The sequence below is a fragment of the Lactuca virosa genome, chromosome 1 (assembly GCF_052849685.1).
Source record: "Lactuca virosa cultivar CGN04683 chromosome 1, Lactuca_virosa_CGN04683_v6, whole genome shotgun sequence".
In the NCBI taxonomy this organism is placed as follows: domain Eukaryota; kingdom Viridiplantae; phylum Streptophyta; class Magnoliopsida; order Asterales; family Asteraceae; genus Lactuca; species Lactuca virosa.
In genome coordinates, this window is record NC_136426.1 from 42,991,199 (window position 1) to 43,009,307 (window position 18,109).

General features: G+C 33.6%; 3 protein-coding genes across 4 annotated transcripts; 2 read left to right on the forward strand and 1 right to left on the reverse strand.

Moving 5' to 3' along the window:
• The first annotated feature begins 2,668 nt into the window (after positions 1 to 2,668).
• On the forward strand, positions 2,669 to 3,651 carry LOC145115416 (glycine-rich protein). The gene is made up of 4 exons (XM_079051740.1): positions 2,669 to 2,820; positions 2,925 to 2,969; positions 3,258 to 3,290; positions 3,398 to 3,651. The coding sequence occupies exons 1-4, from the start codon at positions 2,781 to 2,783 to the stop codon at positions 3,538 to 3,540; spliced, it is 261 nt and encodes an 86-aa protein (XP_078907866.1). The 5' UTR covers positions 2,669 to 2,780; the 3' UTR covers positions 3,541 to 3,651.
• On the reverse strand, positions 3,604 to 5,172 carry LOC145113354 (uncharacterized). Its single transcript, XM_079049460.1, has 5 exons — positions 4,920 to 5,172; positions 4,727 to 4,838; positions 4,108 to 4,632; positions 3,795 to 4,010; positions 3,604 to 3,723 (listed from the first exon to the last, which is right to left on the reverse strand). The coding sequence occupies exons 1-5, from the start codon at positions 4,994 to 4,996 to the stop codon at positions 3,604 to 3,606; spliced, it is 1,050 nt and encodes a 349-aa protein (XP_078905586.1). The 5' UTR covers positions 4,997 to 5,172.
• Positions 5,173 to 11,032: 5,860 nt separating this feature from the next.
• On the forward strand, positions 11,033 to 13,239 carry LOC145115506 (protein SYM1-like). 2 transcript variants are annotated; one of them, XM_079051828.1, is made up of 5 exons: positions 11,033 to 11,549; positions 12,074 to 12,302; positions 12,418 to 12,542; positions 12,638 to 12,833; positions 12,913 to 13,239. In XM_079051828.1, the coding sequence occupies exons 1-4, from the start codon at positions 11,445 to 11,447 to the stop codon at positions 12,719 to 12,721; spliced, it is 543 nt and encodes a 180-aa protein (XP_078907954.1). In that variant the 5' UTR covers positions 11,033 to 11,444; the 3' UTR covers positions 12,722 to 12,833; positions 12,913 to 13,239. The 2 variants fall into 2 exon arrangements, with proteins under 2 accessions (XP_078907954.1, XP_078908017.1); XM_079051891.1 differs by having other exon boundaries at positions 12,924 to 13,239.
• The last annotated feature ends 4,870 nt before the right edge of the window (positions 13,240 to 18,109 follow it).

Below are 18,109 nucleotides of genomic sequence, written 5' to 3' on the forward strand. Positions count from 1 at the left end.
TTCGTTTGGTTCGTTTCCCGCCCTACTTGCTATGCAAAGTATACACACACTCGCACATGAAAGTCGAGGCGTGGTCACATATTACTTGCCTCATTCCAAAATTAAACTCCACGACTAATCTCATATTGGATGCTTTCATTTCATTTCGATCACCCTTTCATTTCATTCCAAAATAAGCAAGAGAGATAATAAAGACGTGAGATCTTCCGATTCCACTCCATTCAACTTTTTTATTTTACAAACTTAGCCTAAAATTTAGTTTATTTTAAAAATTGGGTCCAAACTTTTTCTTTTTAGCATTTTGCTCAAATTTGAGTTTATCTTCCAAATTTGGTCCCAACTTTATTTTTATGTTTAGTTTTTTCATAACATAATTTTATAGAAAAATAAACTTTGTTAACTCTAAAATTGAAGTTCTTTTTAGAAAGGTAAAATTTGCTTTACGATTTTGGTCTGAATATTTAAAAATATTTTTTCAAAAGAAATACAACATTTTTCAGATGTTTTTTTTTAACTTGGTAATTTATAAAATAATAGTTCTTTTATCTCATTTTTAACAACATTGTTTTTCACGAATTTGATTTTATAAAATTTAATATTTTACAGAGTATTCTTTTATAACTTTTTTACACATTTATTTCTAAGGTTTCTTCGAATTTGTTTTATGCGTGCGTTTGTGTATATATATATATATATATATATATATATATATATATATATATATATATATATATATATATATATATATATATATATATATATATCAAAACGCCGTGGCTCTAAGGCTTGTACCTGCCGCCGAGCTTTACCAAAACGCCGTCTTAACTCATATATGTGTATAAAAATGAATAATAGTTGAAAATACATGTAAAAATATTAATTATATACAAAATTGCCGCCTTATGTCACGCCTTACAAACGACGTGGCTCGCCAAGGCTCAGAAAAGCTTGAGGCTTGACATTGCCGCCAAGTCACACCTTACGTTATTTAGAACCTTGATATATACATATAATAAAAGCATTTGAACCTAACTATATATATATATATATATATATATATATATATATATATATATATATATAGGGAATGGTTATTTGGAAAACAAAAAAACCCTAAAAATCATAAAAATGCATAAAAAAAATACCTAGACATTACAAAAAAAAATTTTGAATTTTTTTATCAAAAAATCGCAGCCTTTTTGACAATTTCGCTAAAAAAAAAAATAAAAAATCAATTTTTTTTTTTTTTTTGTAAAAAAAAAAAATTTTTTCGAAAAAATTTTCAGCGATTTTATTTTAAAAGCTGCGATTTTTTGATAAAAAAATTCAAAGAAAAGTTTTGTGATCTCTAAGTATTTTTTTTATGCATTTTTTATGATTTTTAGGGTTTTTTTAGGGTTTTTTTTGTTTTCCATAGAACCTAAACCTATATATATATATATATATATATATATATATATATATATATATATATATATATATATATATATTTCATGTAAGAATTTTTTTAAATCTTCGTATTTACTAACTAAATTACATTTTTATGCATAATTAACCATAATAATAATGTATATTATGTTTTCTCCGTTATATATACCACATATTTGTGATGGCAGTACGCATGGGGTCTTTTTATTTACACCTTTAATCTATTTTGAAGATACATTCTTATAAAAAATTATTATTATTTTTTTATTGAGATTCAACTTGCTTTTTCATGTTTTCTAGAACTTTTAATAACTTTTATTTGGAACAACATTACCCGGATGGTGCTACACAATTTAAACGACACATTTAAGCCTTTGATATTGACCCTAGTTTATAAGAAAATTAGTTGTGACACCTATATATTATATGAGTTTATTCAAAAAAAAATATGAAGATCTAAAAGTTTAAAAATTAGAATTTATAAGGAAAAAGAAAAAATATTTATTTAATTATTACAATTAAAATGTTTTTTTCTTTTTTAAACTTAAACAAATAATTTAAATAAATAAACAAATGAAATAATTAGATTCGATTTAGAAATTTATAAATAAAAAGAAAGTTGCATTAATGAAATTGATATGTATTCATTAATATATTTATCATATTACATTTAAATATTATATGAAATTTAATAAAATAAAAAAAAATAACGAAAACCATAAAGGACATGTGAAAAAAAAATCTAAAATAACCACAAAATCACATATCTACTACTATAATAAATGAATATAATTTTGTCACGTGTCAATCTCTAATGAGTTTTGACACTTGTCAGTTTATGTTATTTTTTAAATAAATAATATCCACATTTCAATTTATGGTTTTTTTTAATTTTTAAAATTAAAAAGCCACATAATACTTATAGTTATATATGTAAAGTATCAAATGTAATAAATATTATGCTAAATTGCAATTAGTATGTTTTTCTTAATTCCTTATTTCAAAATTTTATTTTAAAGAATACTTATTATTTACAATTTATTATTTTATTTTTTTAATCAACCAGTATAATACACAAGTTTTACACCTAGTACCAAAATGATTGAAAATGATTGAGAGTTTGACAAAGAAGAATCTAATCTCTATTTTAAAATTATAAATATACAAACACCCCTAAAAACACACTTAAATATTGTAAAAGATATAAGGTGCAAAAGTAGAAAAACAAGAAGTGAGTAGTACTCAAACACAAATTTATCAAAGAAATAAAATGAGCATTCCTTTTGTAGAGGCCTTGGCAACGTGAAAAAGTTAGGGATCCGCCATTGTCGTAGTAAGAGTGCTCCATCCGGATGGTGCTTACAAATTTCGATGGAACTGGAATTGGATTCGGTAATCTTAATCAATTCTTGCATTTCTCTTCACAATATTTCGTCTAATTTTCTCTCTTCGTTAAGATTCTTCCTGCAAAACCCTCACTAGGTTTCTGTTTTTAGGTTTTGGAGTCGGCTGTGGTTTCGGCGTTGGATGGGGTTTCGGAGGTCACATCTCTCTCTAACACATTCGCAGCTGTTTCCACCCTCAATTACTTTTATAACTCGTCTTATATTCTTTATCCATATGATTGATCAATATATACAGATAATGTTATCTGTTCTTCCTGTTCATAAACTGCAAATTGAATTTCAAACGACTGAACGATACTCATTTCAGATTTGTGTTCGGAAATTGTAAATCTAACTTACGGCAACTCAAATTAGGACTCTGCAAATTAGCAAAAGTATGTTGTTACATTTAATCAAAACTAATTAACATTGTATCTTATTCAGGTATGCCTTTGAATTTCCTAGGTCTTGGTGCAGGTACGCCATTTAAGAATTAAAGACTGTTTTTTTACTTGTATACATTCAACTTGTTCTTCATTCATATATTTTGTTCATAAAGCTGCAACTTTTGATTGATTTGAAAGGTGGAGGCTGTGGAGTTGGGGTGGGCCTTGGATGGGGGTTTGGAACAGGAGTTGGTAGTAAGTACCGATCTTCAAGAGTTGTTTTTCAGGGAGTTGATTTCAATAAGAAAAGTGAAACCGAAGGTACTACACAGTCATCTTGATTCTTGACACCTTGGTACTTGTAGAAGAAATTTCAGTTTGTGAATTGACACCTCAATCATGTGTCACCTTGTATCCCATTTGTAAGAGTAAATGAATACAACATTTCTACACTCTAACATCCAATTGATGTCGCCTATTATGCTCTGTGGCTCCTTTTTAGATCGAATGTAATACAAGTAAAGCTGCAATCAAACGAATACAATGAGAAGAATCAGAAAAGACACTACCAACAAACATAAACAAACACACTAACATGACATGACAGATTGTTCAGTATAGAACCTAATTGAAGTATAGACAACTCACCAAGTAAGCAAATGACAACAACCCAAAAAATCGTTTGGGTGCGACAACTATACAACATATAATACTGCAACCTTTGAAGTTGTCGTTGGATTGCACCACACCACATATGAAGCCATCTATCATGATGACCATCATAATGTTCGGGGCAACTCATGTCATGAATCTTTAAAGAAAGAAAAAAAAACAACAAAATATGGTCATTAATACAAGATTTACAAACATATTATAAACATTCCATAAGAAGAAAAACAAAGACTCACTTGAATCAAAGGCCCAACATCCACTTCTTGCTTTAATTTCCTATACCCATTCTTGGGCCACTTCAATTTCGAAGCCGTGTACTCTAAAGTGTTCAAAAGCCCAGAAAAACTCGGGATCTTTCGAGGGGCTTTTTCGCCTTTTCCAACATCGTCATCAACTGTGATCTTCCATGACCCGATGTCGGCACTGGCGCTCGCGGCTCTTCTATGCCCGGAAAATTTCTTTTCTTTAGCTGCCGCGGCCGCCGCTTTTTGTTTCCGGCGAGTTTTTGCAGGTTGTTGTTCATCACTACCGCGTGTTCCTGATCCTGCGAGAAATAGTGCGAGTTCTTTCCTTTCTACCTCATTAAGTTTTACCCATGGGCGTGGTGGCTTCCCTGTTGAAGAAAATGAATCGTTCCATGAAGTTTCAACTCTTGAAATCTGAGTCTCGATTGCATTAATGAAGTCACGATGCCTGTCTTTTGTATTGTCGGTTGAAGTTTTGTTGTAGCTTGAGAGAACTGCCCTTTCGAACTCCTCCAACTGCAACAATTCTATATAAAAATCATTTCTAACAGAGAATCAATGTCAATGATTATATATGAAATTGGGGATATATTGGGATGGTTTCGATCACCTGCCATTTGGTAGTGCCAATGGCGGTTCGTAAATCTCTTCGAACAACGTCTGAATTCCAGACCGAAGGTTCTTTGGATGCATGAATCAATGTTCTATACGTGGAATCCATCCTTGAATCACATGAAAACTAAACAATCTGATGAACGAATTACAGGAAGAAGAAGAAGAAAAGCCCTAATTGGGAAAATTACCTATCTGCAGATTCCTGAACTTCTTCGGCAGCACGAAAGAACGGATCCTTCTCCCATCGATCCAAATGCGAGGCCATATCTATCCAATCCAATCTAATCGAGTGGGAGTTAAGGATTTATGATGAAATGTAGAATAAAATCCCCAAATGAGCCCGAGAACGAAGACTATCCTGCAGCCAACAGCATCAATAATGATGGCATCTATGAAAGATTTAACGAGAAATCATCAGATTGAAGGAAATTCTTCAACACATTGCAGGCAAAAGTAATCCGTTATCGGTTGAAGAAATTTGATAGTATTTTCCCGTTAATGGGATAGTTTGACTATTTATTTACAAACCCACGGTCCACTCCGGGGCACGAATGTGAACCGGGCTTAGTATGGTTTGATCCGATTTAAAGACCAGAGATCCATATTAGAAGTTCCGGACAGTCTCCGTTCGGTCATACGGTTAGTCTTTTTAAAACCGGTCTCGAAATGGTCCGGTACTTTTAGAACGGTCTTTTTTCAATCCGATTTTTTCCCATACCGACCTTTTTTTCGGTCCGATAGGAATGACAACGGGGCGGGACATGGTTTTCCAAACTCGTCCAATATCATTCAGCTTATCGGGGCACCCCGTCGGGTTTCAGATTTTCCCATCGGATTTCGGGTATCTTATCGGGTTTACAACAATTCATAATGAAATCTTTATTCAGGTTTAGGGTACCCCAGTATCTTACAAAAAATATGACAAAAAATTACATTATTAAAAATAAATAGATGTTCTAGCCTCCGTTTTAAATTAAAAATATGATGCATCACTTTAATAAAATAAACCGGACGTTATAATAAATATTATTTGTTTTAAGTTTAGTATAATATGTCAAAACATTAAAAAAAATATCGTTACACCAGATTGTTAATAATTAAAAAGATTGTATATAATAAGTATTGTATCTTTGAATGTGTGCAATTAATATCAAAAAGATTTGAACATTATATATATATATATATATATATATATATATATATATATATATATATATATATATATATATATATAGCTAGGTTATAATGTGGATTGTAAATATTGTGTGGATGTAGGGATTAATATGGGTCAAGAGTTTAAAATACATATTCTAATAGAATACATATTCTGATTGAATACAAATTCTGATAGAATACATATTCTGATTGAATGAACATTTTTAAAAATAACAAATTTTTGAACCATGAGTTGAAGAATAACAATATTCTTAAAGAATAATCATCTATTATTAATATTATTGAGAATCTAAGGTCAAAAAATAAACAAAAAATAATTTTTACTGTCACATTCTACAAAAATACAATATCATTTTTTGAATTTTTGCTACGTTCTATAAGAATACAAGCTTTATAGTAAGTCATTCTTGAAAAAATCTTCATTCTATAAGAGTACAATGTCATTCATGAAAGAACCTTCATTCTCATTCTTTCTAGAAGGGAATTTATTTCCTTTGACTTTAGATCTTCAACTAACGAGTAAACAAAAACATGTATTAAAAAATAAAAATAAGCATGTGGATAAGATTATACAAATGAAGATAACATTCTTCTAAGAATGATTCTTGAAATTCATGTAAAAGGTATTATAAATGAGAATGAAATTATATTTTGCCATAATACAAACAGAAAACAGTGACTACGAACTCAATTCCATTCGCAAATAACCATTTATAAAGCTAGTATTCACAACAACAAATGAGCATCCAAATCAATACTTTCACAACATAAGTTACCAAACCATGAAAAAGCTAAAAGATTTAAAATCAATCGATTAATAACAAATCTTAACATCAATTCAATTTACCCAATCTCAGACACAGAAATATCAATTATGTCAATCTTTTAGCACACCATATGTAAGTAATAGAACCAATATTGATTATCAGGAAGTTTAAGGTGTCCATACTAAATTCAACAGATATACACACTAGTTAAATAAAAGCATGTCCCTAACGTAAGAAACCCTAAAAACACAAACCTTCTTAGGAAGCAAAAGGTTGTGAATGTTAGGCATAACACCGCCATTAGCAATGGTGACGTCACCGAGAAGCTTGCTCAATTCTTCGTCGTTCCCAACAGCTAATTGGATGTGCCTTGGGACGATTCTAGTTTTCTTGTTGTCCCTTGCTGCATTTACAGCTAACTCGAGAACCTGTAATCAATGAATTTCAAGTTTTGAATGTTTTCGACGGAAATCTGAGACCCTAAAAATTATAATACGATTAAATTATAAAAAAACGGATCAAGGAAATCACCTCAGCCGCTAGGTACTCAAGAACGGCAACGAGATACACAGGAGCTCCGACACCGACACGCTCGGCGTCCTTTTCGGCGTTGAGGAAACGAGCAATACGAGCCCTGGAGGGTTGGTTCCCGATTCTGATTTCGATTTTGAAGTCGTTCCCTACAACAACGATCTTGTCATCTTCAAACATGGGTGGGTTAGGATTGATCGCCGGTAAGAGATTAAGATGGGTAGAAGTGTACGCGGGAGGGATATGATTTTGTCGATGTAGATGGAAGAGGTAGGTTTTAAATAAAGTAATTTGCCTAAATTAAAGGGTGGAAGATTTAATTAATTATTTATTAAAATTAAATAATACTTGGCCCATACTAATCCCTACATCCACACAATATTTGTTCATCCACATTTGAACCCACCTATATATATATATATATATATGTGTGTGTGTGTGTGTGTGTGTGTGTGTGTGTGTGTAATCGGGGCGGGGCGGGGCGAGGACAACCCATTCACTGCCCCGAACCCGATAAAAAACCCGATAAAGAACCGTTACCCGACCCGAAATGCTCGGGTTTTGAGTTTCCCCGTCGTGTTCGGGTTTTTTTGCCATCCCTACGATCCCGTATTTTTAGGACCGGTCATGGAACGGTCCGTTCTTTTTTGGACATGCCCCAGATAGTCTTGAGCTGGTCTTTTTTGGTTCGGTCTTTTACCTTCTTTCAGTCGGTCGGTCCTGATCTGAAGCCGATCTTTTGGTTCACTAGGTTAGACTTTTACTATGATTTCTTGGTTCCCCATTTCGATTTGAAGTTGGGCCTTAATATCCCCTAGGCAATGAGGAAGACGTCATTGATATTTCTAACTTCATTGAAAAGCATAATGAAATCAAAGTCTACAGAGAACACGAGCGAACATATTTGTCTAAGACCATCCACATCATACCATTCACCTTTCAAATGAGTCACATAAGCTTTCCCAATTACCATTCACATCAGTACAATAACATCCATCTTTCAAAGTGGACCCCATTATTACATCAACAACCAATTTACAATTTGTCACTATATCTCTTAACAAATATATTAATTATTTGTAATTAATAATTATTTAATAATATATTTGTATTATTTAATTTTATTAAAAATATTAGTATAATAATAAAACTGATTTTTACATAAATACTTTATTTATACATTATCATGAACATGCAATTTTAGATAAATCCAATAAATAGTTATAAGAAATATTATTTTTTAAACGTTTTTTAGATTAATTTTAGCTAAAATTGAAGAGTGGTGCCCAATTGCTCTTGCAACATGCCTTTCACAGTTTGCAAGATTAGAACTGAGGTGACATTTATTTTTTCTTGCAAGTCCATTTACAAGGCCGATGTGGGTAACCTAAATAGGTAATGAAGAATTACATGTTCCCGAAGAATGTGACAATTCGAAAGTGACGGTTGTATATGGCCATTTTTGTGGTGAAGGTATTAGTACTTAAGGTAGCAATCATGGTACTTCTATTGCTGCAGAATATAATGAAGGGAATGAAGATGCAATTAAGAAAGGTTGGGGAAGTATGAAGATTGCTTGTGTTTGATAGTTTTGTTGGAACTTAAAAGATTATTGTATTTTGTTAATTTATTTTGTTATGTGAGTTAAGTCAACATTGGTTTAGGGATATTGTTGTTTATGTATTATGGTTATGCAACTTAAATTGAAATGAACGGTACATGCTTTGGTTGATGAAATGTCAATGTTATGGTTTAACATTCATGCAAATTGGTATGGTTTTAGTAGACGTAGTTCATGTTTTGGCAATTGGCAATTGGTATATGTATGTTAGTTTATAAATTCACAACAATTGTTATAGGGGATAGAGATCTATCAATTGATATGAGGGGTACATATATAGTTAGTTCACTTGCTGCTGCTATTGAATTCTTAGTTTATGAAGTTACACCAACTATCTTAGAATGCTATATGGACTTTTGATTCATGGATAGCTAATTATGTGTATAATTAGTTTATGACATCAAATTCCAGTTGTTATGTGTATGCTTAGTTTATTTGTTACTAAATATGCTTAACATTGTCGATTAGTGGCGGAACTTGAGGGGTTCCAGGGGTGTGGCATGTGCCACCCCTTAAATTTTTAGGCATACGGTAATTTTTTTTTGCGAATTTTCTGGCGTAATGTTAATTTTCCAGTGTGCTACCCCCAAAATCATGTGTGCTACACCTTGGACTTTGTCTTGGTTCCGCCATTGTTGTCAATATTGAAGGCACTTGTCCATTTATATATGATTATTTTATTTGTGTGTGTTCGTGGTTTTTGGGTGTCTTCTTGTTACTATTCCAATTCTACTCGTGTTTGTGTATGATTTCAAGGAGATAAAAAGGAATTTTGAAATGGCCACAATAGCCTTATGTGTAAGGTGTATTGGTGATTTGTATCACTAATATTATTTAAATTTAATGAGATTAAATTGATGATCAATGCAATCTTGATGAATATTAAACGAGCCAGGTTGGTGCGGAGTGCACACTTGTTTGAGTTTATTCAAGATTCAAAGTACACTGTCATTTAGGGGTGCAACCCCTGAACCGACGAGGGTTCGGAGGTAGCTTCCCTGGTAGCGATATCCAATGGGTGGTGTTAACGTATGCCACCAGGAATACGTCAAAGATAACTGAACCGTCAGTCTGATAGACGGTTTGGGCAAAGGACGGCGTATGCCTAACGTCGCGTCCTTGCCCTCGCCCTCGCGATCTCATATTCGTTCCTTGGCGCCCAAGCGCCAAGGCCAGCGTCAAGACAAAATAGTACCAAACGCCTCCCATAGAGACAGGTGTAGCGCTCAGGACGTCACTCCTGGCAAACCTGCACCAATAGCAAACAACCACTCGCGGAGCACGATCTACCAATCGGAGACCATCTATCTCTGTCAAACCTGAAAATGTAGAAGGTACTGTCGGGGATCTGTCCCCCTGACCACATGTATAAAAATGTCCCTTCTCCTCCAAGAGAAGGGATCGAGAGAAAAATCCTTAAACACTTACATAACACTTTTTCACCTTCTCTCTAAGAAACGAACTGACTTGATCGTCAGAGCTTCGTTCCATGACTGTCTCCCGGACGACGACTGACGATCTTGTTTTCTTTGTTGTGATTCTCAGACCCTTCATTCCTATCCTCAAAGAGACGGAGTTAAGCCGGAGACATATCACAACAAGTGGCAACCCCTGGCGGGATCCAAGGGGCAAATAACCCGATTTTAGTGACAATTTTTTGATAGTTTGAGATGGTTATGAAACTGCCATATGGTGGTTTTATATCAGTTTTCAGACAAAGGAGTTATCTCCTAATATTGGTCATTCTAGTTTTTTTCTCTGGTACATAATAAGATCATAACATCTTTTCATTCTCTGTTCTAGATATACATTGAGTTTTATCTGATCTAAAGATTTCAAGAGTACCATCGAAATACTTTGATCTGAAAGTATAATTTCACTACTTTCAGTTTTCCAAGTATTCTAAACACCCGAAAATCGTAACAAGGCGTAAGGCACATAAGGAGGCTTAAAGAATGGACGATTTCTATAATTTACTCTAATAAAAATACGTGCCTGTGTTGCTTAAATAAGCTGTTTTTTTTAACTTCTATTTCTTATTAGTTTAATTTTTCTCATCATCAAAATTTTAGATTATAAATGAACTATTAAATACCAATCACACTAGATATTTATTCATACGTCTAACTTATTGCATGTTATTTGTTCCGTCCAAGGATATAAAAATCATTGTCGCACTTCTAGAAACATAAACCAAACAATCAGGACAGAGCCGAAACAATCACTCCTTTTTAAGTATGTAAAAAAGTGAAAACCAAAACCCCAACTTCAAAATTTCTCAGTGTCACACGAATTACCCGTTCAACCAATCAACATTCCAGAAAAAAAAATCGAAAAAGAAAAAGAAAACAAAGATCAAAGAGCGTGAACATTTTCATTTTGTTGGAACACTATAAGCAAAACATGCGAGTAGCCATAGCCAAAGGCACCATCTTTCCCGCACACCCATCTTCATTTCGATTTCTTCAAAATGCAGAGCTTACTATTCTAATTCTTCCTTGTTTCCTCGCAAGAATCTTAAAGATCCCGCAAACCCCAAATCCATTTATTCGTCAATTCATCCGAATTGATATCAATCTTCATAATCTTCTTCTGTTTCCCCCTTTTCAGATCAGGAAATGGGGCCTCTTTCATGGTATTTGAAGATGCTTGATGTTCGTCCGCTCTACACGAAGAGCATCTCCGCTGGCTTGATCTACGCAGCTGCTGATTTGACTGCACAGGTAAACTGAATCAAAACCCTTCGTATTAAACCTGGATTTGGGCGTTTTATGGCTTTACATGATGCGATATTTGTTATCTAATTTCAAACTTGATTTGGAGAAAAATCCAGATCTGTCCTAGATTTTTTAGGTTTTAATCTTCACAGTTTTCTTGTCGGTAAAGTTTATATGTAGGGAAGTATAGATATTGAACTTGTTCTTTGAAAACATAAAATAATTCCTATCAATTTCTGAATTTAGAAAACCATTCAATAGACTTTTAAAAAGTCAAATTTTGTTCTTGTTGGCATGGTAATGAGTTATTAATGTTTATAGTTTAGATATACAAAAAGCTGCAACTTTTATTCCACTCACTCACTGTTTAAGCGTTTAAATGTCAAAAACAGTAAAACTTGTTCTGTATCTTTTAAATGCCCTTCCATCATATTTCTTGAAAATCGCCTAAGTGTTTATAAAATGACAAAAATGTCTCTCTTTCTCGATTATTGTCACTTTATATGATTTCATTACAATTTGCAAACCAGATGATGACCATGGAATCTTGGGGTTCTTTAAACATAATAAGAACATTACGCATGTCAATGTTCGGGCTCTTTTTTCTAGGGCCCGCACAACATGTATGGTTTAATTTCTTAGGAAGAATCCTACCAAAACGAGACATGACTACCACCTTCAAGAAGTTAGTTGTTGGTCAAATCTTTTACGGACCCACTTGCACCGCCGTTTTTTTCATTTACAACGCGTTTCTACAAGGTACGCACTTCAACATTTTTACGGTTAATTTTGGACTTAAGGTGTTACATATACACTGCCAGTCTGCATGCTAAACACAGTACAATCTGATCTGTCATGTCGTCATGATATCCAGGTGAAAGTGCTAGTGAGGTTGGTTCAAGATTAAGGAGAGATCTTGTGCCAACTTTAACGGGCGGTCTTATGTATTGGCCGGTGTGCGATTTCTTCACTTACAAAATCATCCCCGTTCATTTGCAGGTATGTCGAATTCTTAATTTCTTTTTTTATATTTTTTTTATTTAGATTACATGACATACTAAATTAACGTAAATATGTTTTATATCTTTTCACAGCCATTAATGAATAGTTCGTTTTCATATTTGTGGACTATATACTTGACGTACATGGCAAGTTTGGAAAAAGCAATTGAAGCTTAAGTTTTAGCATTTTATCATTTTCTATGGCCATAACTCTCTTTGTAACACTCATGGGAGTTTTTCACATTGATTGGAGGCAATAGGGGTGACAATCGATCCCTCAAGAGCACAGGTATGAGTGTTTTTTTTTACTTAATATATAAAAAACGATTTAATAGATAAAGTCAGAAAATGTTGATATTTATTTATAGTTTTTGTGCAGGTGGATGGAATTTGGAGAAGCATATGATATAATAAAATGGGTTAAAAGTAGTTGAGAGTTGTTCTATATTAAGGTGCTATAGAATGGAAGTGTATGAACTTGACTGCCGTACGAATAAAAAGTTTGTTCTAAAAGATTCTTCAAGGGTAGTTTTGTCTTTTAAGCTTGGCAAATTCAGGCAGGTAGATCACACTTTTCAACATTCTCACCTGTCTACTGAGTGCATTTAGGGAACTCATGGACATGGTGTGATTTTCATTTTTCAGTGCTTTTGTGTTAGAGTTTCCTATACATAAAATTGGATTGTTTATTAAAATTTACGCACTCAATTCCAACTTCAATTTTTATTTGGAAAAAAATAGTCTACTTAAAATATGGGAGGAATATTATATATTTTTCCAGAAATTTAGTTTATCATATTAATCATTATTTTAGTACTACTTTTACTTAATAGTTTTATATTCTTTTTACATTTTGAATATTTTGTATAATTTGTTAAATATTTACCAATTAAAGGTAAAAAGAAATTTATGCAAAAGTATCATCATGAAAATATTGTAGACATCTTTAAAATGATTATTATCAAATATAATTGTTATATTATCTTAATAACAAAAAGAAAGTATAGTATAGTAGTCGTTAAATATAAAATACATTCTGCATTAACTAAAACGAAAAAAGTAATTAATTTTGTACAAAAATATAATCTATTATTTATGTGTTATTTATTTTTATTGACATAATACTAACTATATAAGTTAAATATTACCAATTGAATTTTAAATAATTTTTTGTTTTAGTTATGTAGTTATGATATTAACATAATAATAATTAAATAATATATAGACAAAATTACAAAAATAGTCCCCATGGTTTCTCAGATTTGTGTGTTTTGCCTCTAACATTTTTTAATTACATTTATCATCCCCATGGTTTTAACTTTTTGCGTGGTTTGTCACCGTGGTCTCATTTGGTTACAAATTAGATCTAAAATTACTATTTTACTCCTAATTAAATATGAAATTTTAACAATTTGAAAAGTTTGAATTTATAAGAAAAATAAGAAAAATTTTGAATTATTAAAATTAATGAGGCTTTAATGTATTGAATACATTACATATATAAATCCTTTCTAATAAATACCTTACATATATATTACCTTACATATTAAATATGAAATTTTAATTTAATAAAATGAAAAATACAATAAAATGACAAGTGAAAAATAGAAAATTCAAAAATTCCAGAAAATGTAATGTGTCCAAATGAATGAGAAGAGGACATGTGGCAAAAAGTTCTTTATTTATTAGAGAGGATTAGCTTTGGATTTCTATATCAATTTATTTTAATTACAAAACTCATTTCAATTTAAAATAAAAGACATCCCTATTAAACCTAAATGCCAACTTTTTTTTTTCGTCGGCTCTCAACAACATTGACTTCATTTTCCCATCTAACCTAACACCACCCTTTTCCTTCTGTCGGCGTCTACCACTGCTCATTGTTGCTCTATTTGCTCTGTTACGCCTAGAAATAAGATGGAACACAACTTTTATCTCTACCTACTCTATTACCTCGTCATTATATCATTTTCTTCCTGTGCAAAATCGGTGGTGGAATCTGATTGTGGGTTTTAGGTGTTCTTAGATGGGGATGAAGACATGGTTATAGTTGTCAAAAGTTTTGATTAACAAGAACCTGCAAGGTCAACTGGAATGACCGGTAAGCCTCTATTACTCCAATTCCGTTAAATCCGCTGACCAACCTTCACCAACGACGAAGCATCACCACACTCACTGTCTTCTTCCCCATACCTTCACAACCTTCAATTCTTGCTCATTCATCGAGTTTGATCATGAATGAAGAAAAGACACACCGTGTATAAGGTTTGAACTTTAAAAGCCAAATTCATGCAATCTTTCACTTGATTGAGTGGGAATATCTTTAGAATGATGTTTGGCAAAGATCATTTATTGACTTACTACTCATCTCTTCTCTATTGTGATTGATTTAAGTCGAGCTAGGGTGTTGTTGATGCCTGTTTTTATTATTATTATTATTATTATTATTATTATTATTAAATAGGTGTTGTATAACAACGATCTTCAAAGATACTAATTGATGAGCTTTGAGCAAAACAACAATCCTATGGTGCACATGCAAACCCTAAAGCTTTGAATCTAGTTTTTCTAATTGTACATGCAATAATCATCCAAAGCTTGCAAACCCTAATTTAGCATACATTGTAATGCCCGTGTTTATAGGCTATGCATTAATATTGACATTATAGTCTAGGTTAACCTTTGTGACTCATTTTGGAGAAATGAAAAAGAATTATGTGAATATTATGCGTTTTATGTGTTTTATGCTTAATTATTAGGGTTTAATTAATTAAGAATAAAAATGAGCGTCAAAATTAAAATTTTAGATAAAGCCGATATCTATTAAGAAACTTGTAGTGGGCGTGACAAGGATTACGGATATATAAAGAATGTCGAAATCCGAGTTATAACGAAGAAGTTATGACCTGTCGAAGTTTCGCGACAAACCGGCACGGGGCCGAATGTCGTAAAAAGTGAGTTTTTGATAAACTACTTTTTAGCCTTAATGATCTAAACGAAACTCGTAGTGTTCGTTAAACCGAGAGTAAGTATAAAAAGAGCGCCCAAATCTGACTTCGTATGAGGAAGTTATGATTTTTCGAAGTTTCAGCTTAGCAGTAGACAGCTAAAAACTCGAATTTTAGATCGACTGATTTTTAGCCGACACGACCTAAACGAGAATCGAAGGTCTCATCATTAGTAGCTCAACAGTAAAAAGTCTGACGAAAACGGACGTCGGGTGAAGAAGTTATGAATTTTTAACGGATTTCCTGTCCCGGTCTGTTAAAAATAATAATATAAAAATTAAAGTCAAAATTAGCCGACGAAGTCTAAACGAAAGTTATAGAGCATAATTTTACCCACGCGTGCATATAAATAACGTCAAAAACGGAGCTCGTATGCGAAAGTTATGGATTTTAGAAGTTTTTGCACAAAAATCGAGAAAATTCGCATAGTCACGTTTTTGCCACGTCACCCTCGCTTAGATCGTGCCACGTGTCCGAAATTGGTGAGTCATGCGAGCCACGTGTCCGAGCTGCCGAGTCATCCGAGCTGCTGAGTCATCCGAAGGGGTCCACTAGGAGTCCGACACGTGTCCTATTCCTCGTGTCCGAGTCTCGCAGAAGGAGGCCACGTCCGAAGTCTCGGACTAGACCTCGGTCCAATCAACGGCTGCCACCGAGACTTCGCACATGCGAGCCATGTGCTGTGCACTCTCGCCCTGCTGCCGCGTATCCTCGCCTGATGACTCCCCCCTTCTAAGACCGACTTCGGACCCTATAAATAGAAGGGTCATGCGAGCCTTCTCGGTTACTTTTGGAGTTTTGCCATTTTAAGCCCCCTTTTCCATATTTTCTTCATCTTAACATCCCCCAAAGCCCCGGTATCGATTATAACCCCCGGAATACGCCACGAAGAGCCCGAGAAGCCCGGAAAATTTATCTTTTCGGTTTCGAAGCCCGACCCTTGCAGAGCCCGGTTTCTGAATAAAACTCCCAGTTTTATTAGAAACGAACGTTTTAGGAAACGAATTGCTGCCCGATTTTCATCAAAACAAGTGAGTGTATAGTCACTTTCTTTTTACACATAGATATGAAGTATTTACCTTATAATACGTGCTATGTGCAAATATATTAATTGTTTATTTGAGGTGACTGTTGAGTTGATGTTTTATACAAGTTTTAAACTGTATAAGTATTTTTATCTACAAATATGTTGGGTAGAACATGGGTAGATAGTGATGTGTGATAAAATAAAAGTGATGAGAGGCCTCGATGTGATTTGAGATCCAGTCATCTAGCGGAGTTTGGATGACGACCACAGACTTTCTAGACAGTCCAGTGGGAAACATTAGCAGGCCCGCAACCTGTAGGTGTTAATGAACGAGAGTGTTCATTCGCTTTACTCCATCCCCCTCATGGTTGCCTTTAGGACATGTATGGCTGAGGAAACCCCTTAGCAGTAGTGTCCGTCCCGATGATATTCTTTAGGCTAGGTCCCTTGTGATAAGTGTTTAGGGACGTAAAGTGAGGATAACGGGAACGGGTAATCAGGGTTATTGTTGATTGGTGAACTTAATAAGTTTATTATTATTGTGGGTTGAAAACCCTATATGCTCACCAGGCTCCCAAGCCTGACCCACTCAGCTTTTTATGTTACAGGTAGTGGACCCCGAACATAGTCGGTGGACGATGAGAGATTTTGGATTATAGGCCAATAGTTGTAAATAACTGTTAAAAGGCTTATAATGTCTTGTTTATGCTTTTGATCTGTATCGGAACATGACATCCCGAGGTTTTGATATGAAATGAAATTATATATTTCTTAAAGAAAGGTTTTGACAAACTTTTATCATATTTTGTTTTGGGGACCAATTCCGCAACATCTTTTAAAAAGATTTCTCTGATTTTATTTTAAAAAGCATAAATTAAATCGGTCTTTTCTGGCCGAGAAATTAGGGGATGTCACAGTTGGTATCAGAGCATTAGTTTAAGCGAACTAAGAAATTGTAGGATTTCTATACTTAAACTTAGAATGCTAAGTGATGATTGTGAGATGAGTGTCTACCATATTTTAGACACGAGCAGTAGTTTATTTTAGGAAAGGTGCCTAAAATGCTTTTATGTGCTAAATGTTATATGTTTGCCATATATGCCATTATTTGTTCGGATCTATGGTCTGTTGCCGACCGGATCTGGAAACCTTATGTGTGTAGGATTCTAACCGTACGATTACGAGATTAGAACTAACATGTAAACGTTTCGGAGTGATAAGGGAATTGAAATGTCTAACAAGGATGAAGACCTAAATTCGCCTTATTCGGTATATAGATTGTAATGGCAAGAACTCGTAGTGGAGTTGCAAATGCAAACGGAAACAGGGATCAACAGCCTCAACCTCAAGTAGTTGAGCAAGTACCTGTTGTAGGAGCTGCACCTGAGCCAATGACGATGGCTGGGGTACAAGCAATGATGCAGATGATGTTAGATCGCCAGATGGAGGAGACAAGGCGATTACTACAACAGCATAGGGAAGAGACTACGATACCTGTTGAACAGCCCGTATTGAATGAAGGGCAATTAG

Excerpts from the sequence above, each read along its gene's own strand:
- LOC145115416 (XM_079051740.1), top strand. The coding sequence starts at position 2,781 with ATGGTGCTTACAAATTTCGATGGAACTGGAATTGGATTCG. Across the intron at positions 2,970-3,257 it reads CGTTGGATGGGGTTTCGGAG|GTATGCCTTTGAATTTCCTA; the intron begins GTCACATCTCTC and ends TATCTTATTCAG. Across the intron at positions 3,291-3,397 it reads TTTCCTAGGTCTTGGTGCAG|GTGGAGGCTGTGGAGTTGGG; the intron begins GTACGCCATTTA and ends TTGATTTGAAAG.
- LOC145113354 (XM_079049460.1), bottom strand. The coding sequence starts at position 4,996 with ATGGCCTCGCATTTGGATCGATGGGAGAAGGATCCGTTCTTTCGTGCT. Across the intron at positions 4,839-4,919 it reads GTTCAGGAATCTGCAGATAG|GATGGATTCCACGTATAGAA; the intron begins GTAATTTTCCCA and ends ATGTGATTCAAG. Across the intron at positions 4,011-4,107 it reads ATGTTGGGCCTTTGATTCAA|ATTCATGACATGAGTTGCCC; the intron begins GTGAGTCTTTGT and ends CTTTCTTTAAAG.
- LOC145115506 (XM_079051828.1), top strand. The coding sequence starts at position 11,445 with ATGGGGCCTCTTTCATGGTATTTGAAGATGCTTGATGTTCGTCCGCTC. Across the intron at positions 12,303-12,417 it reads TTACAACGCGTTTCTACAAG|GTGAAAGTGCTAGTGAGGTT; the intron begins GTACGCACTTCA and ends CATGATATCCAG. Across the intron at positions 12,543-12,637 it reads TCATCCCCGTTCATTTGCAG|CCATTAATGAATAGTTCGTT; the intron begins GTATGTCGAATT and ends ATCTTTTCACAG.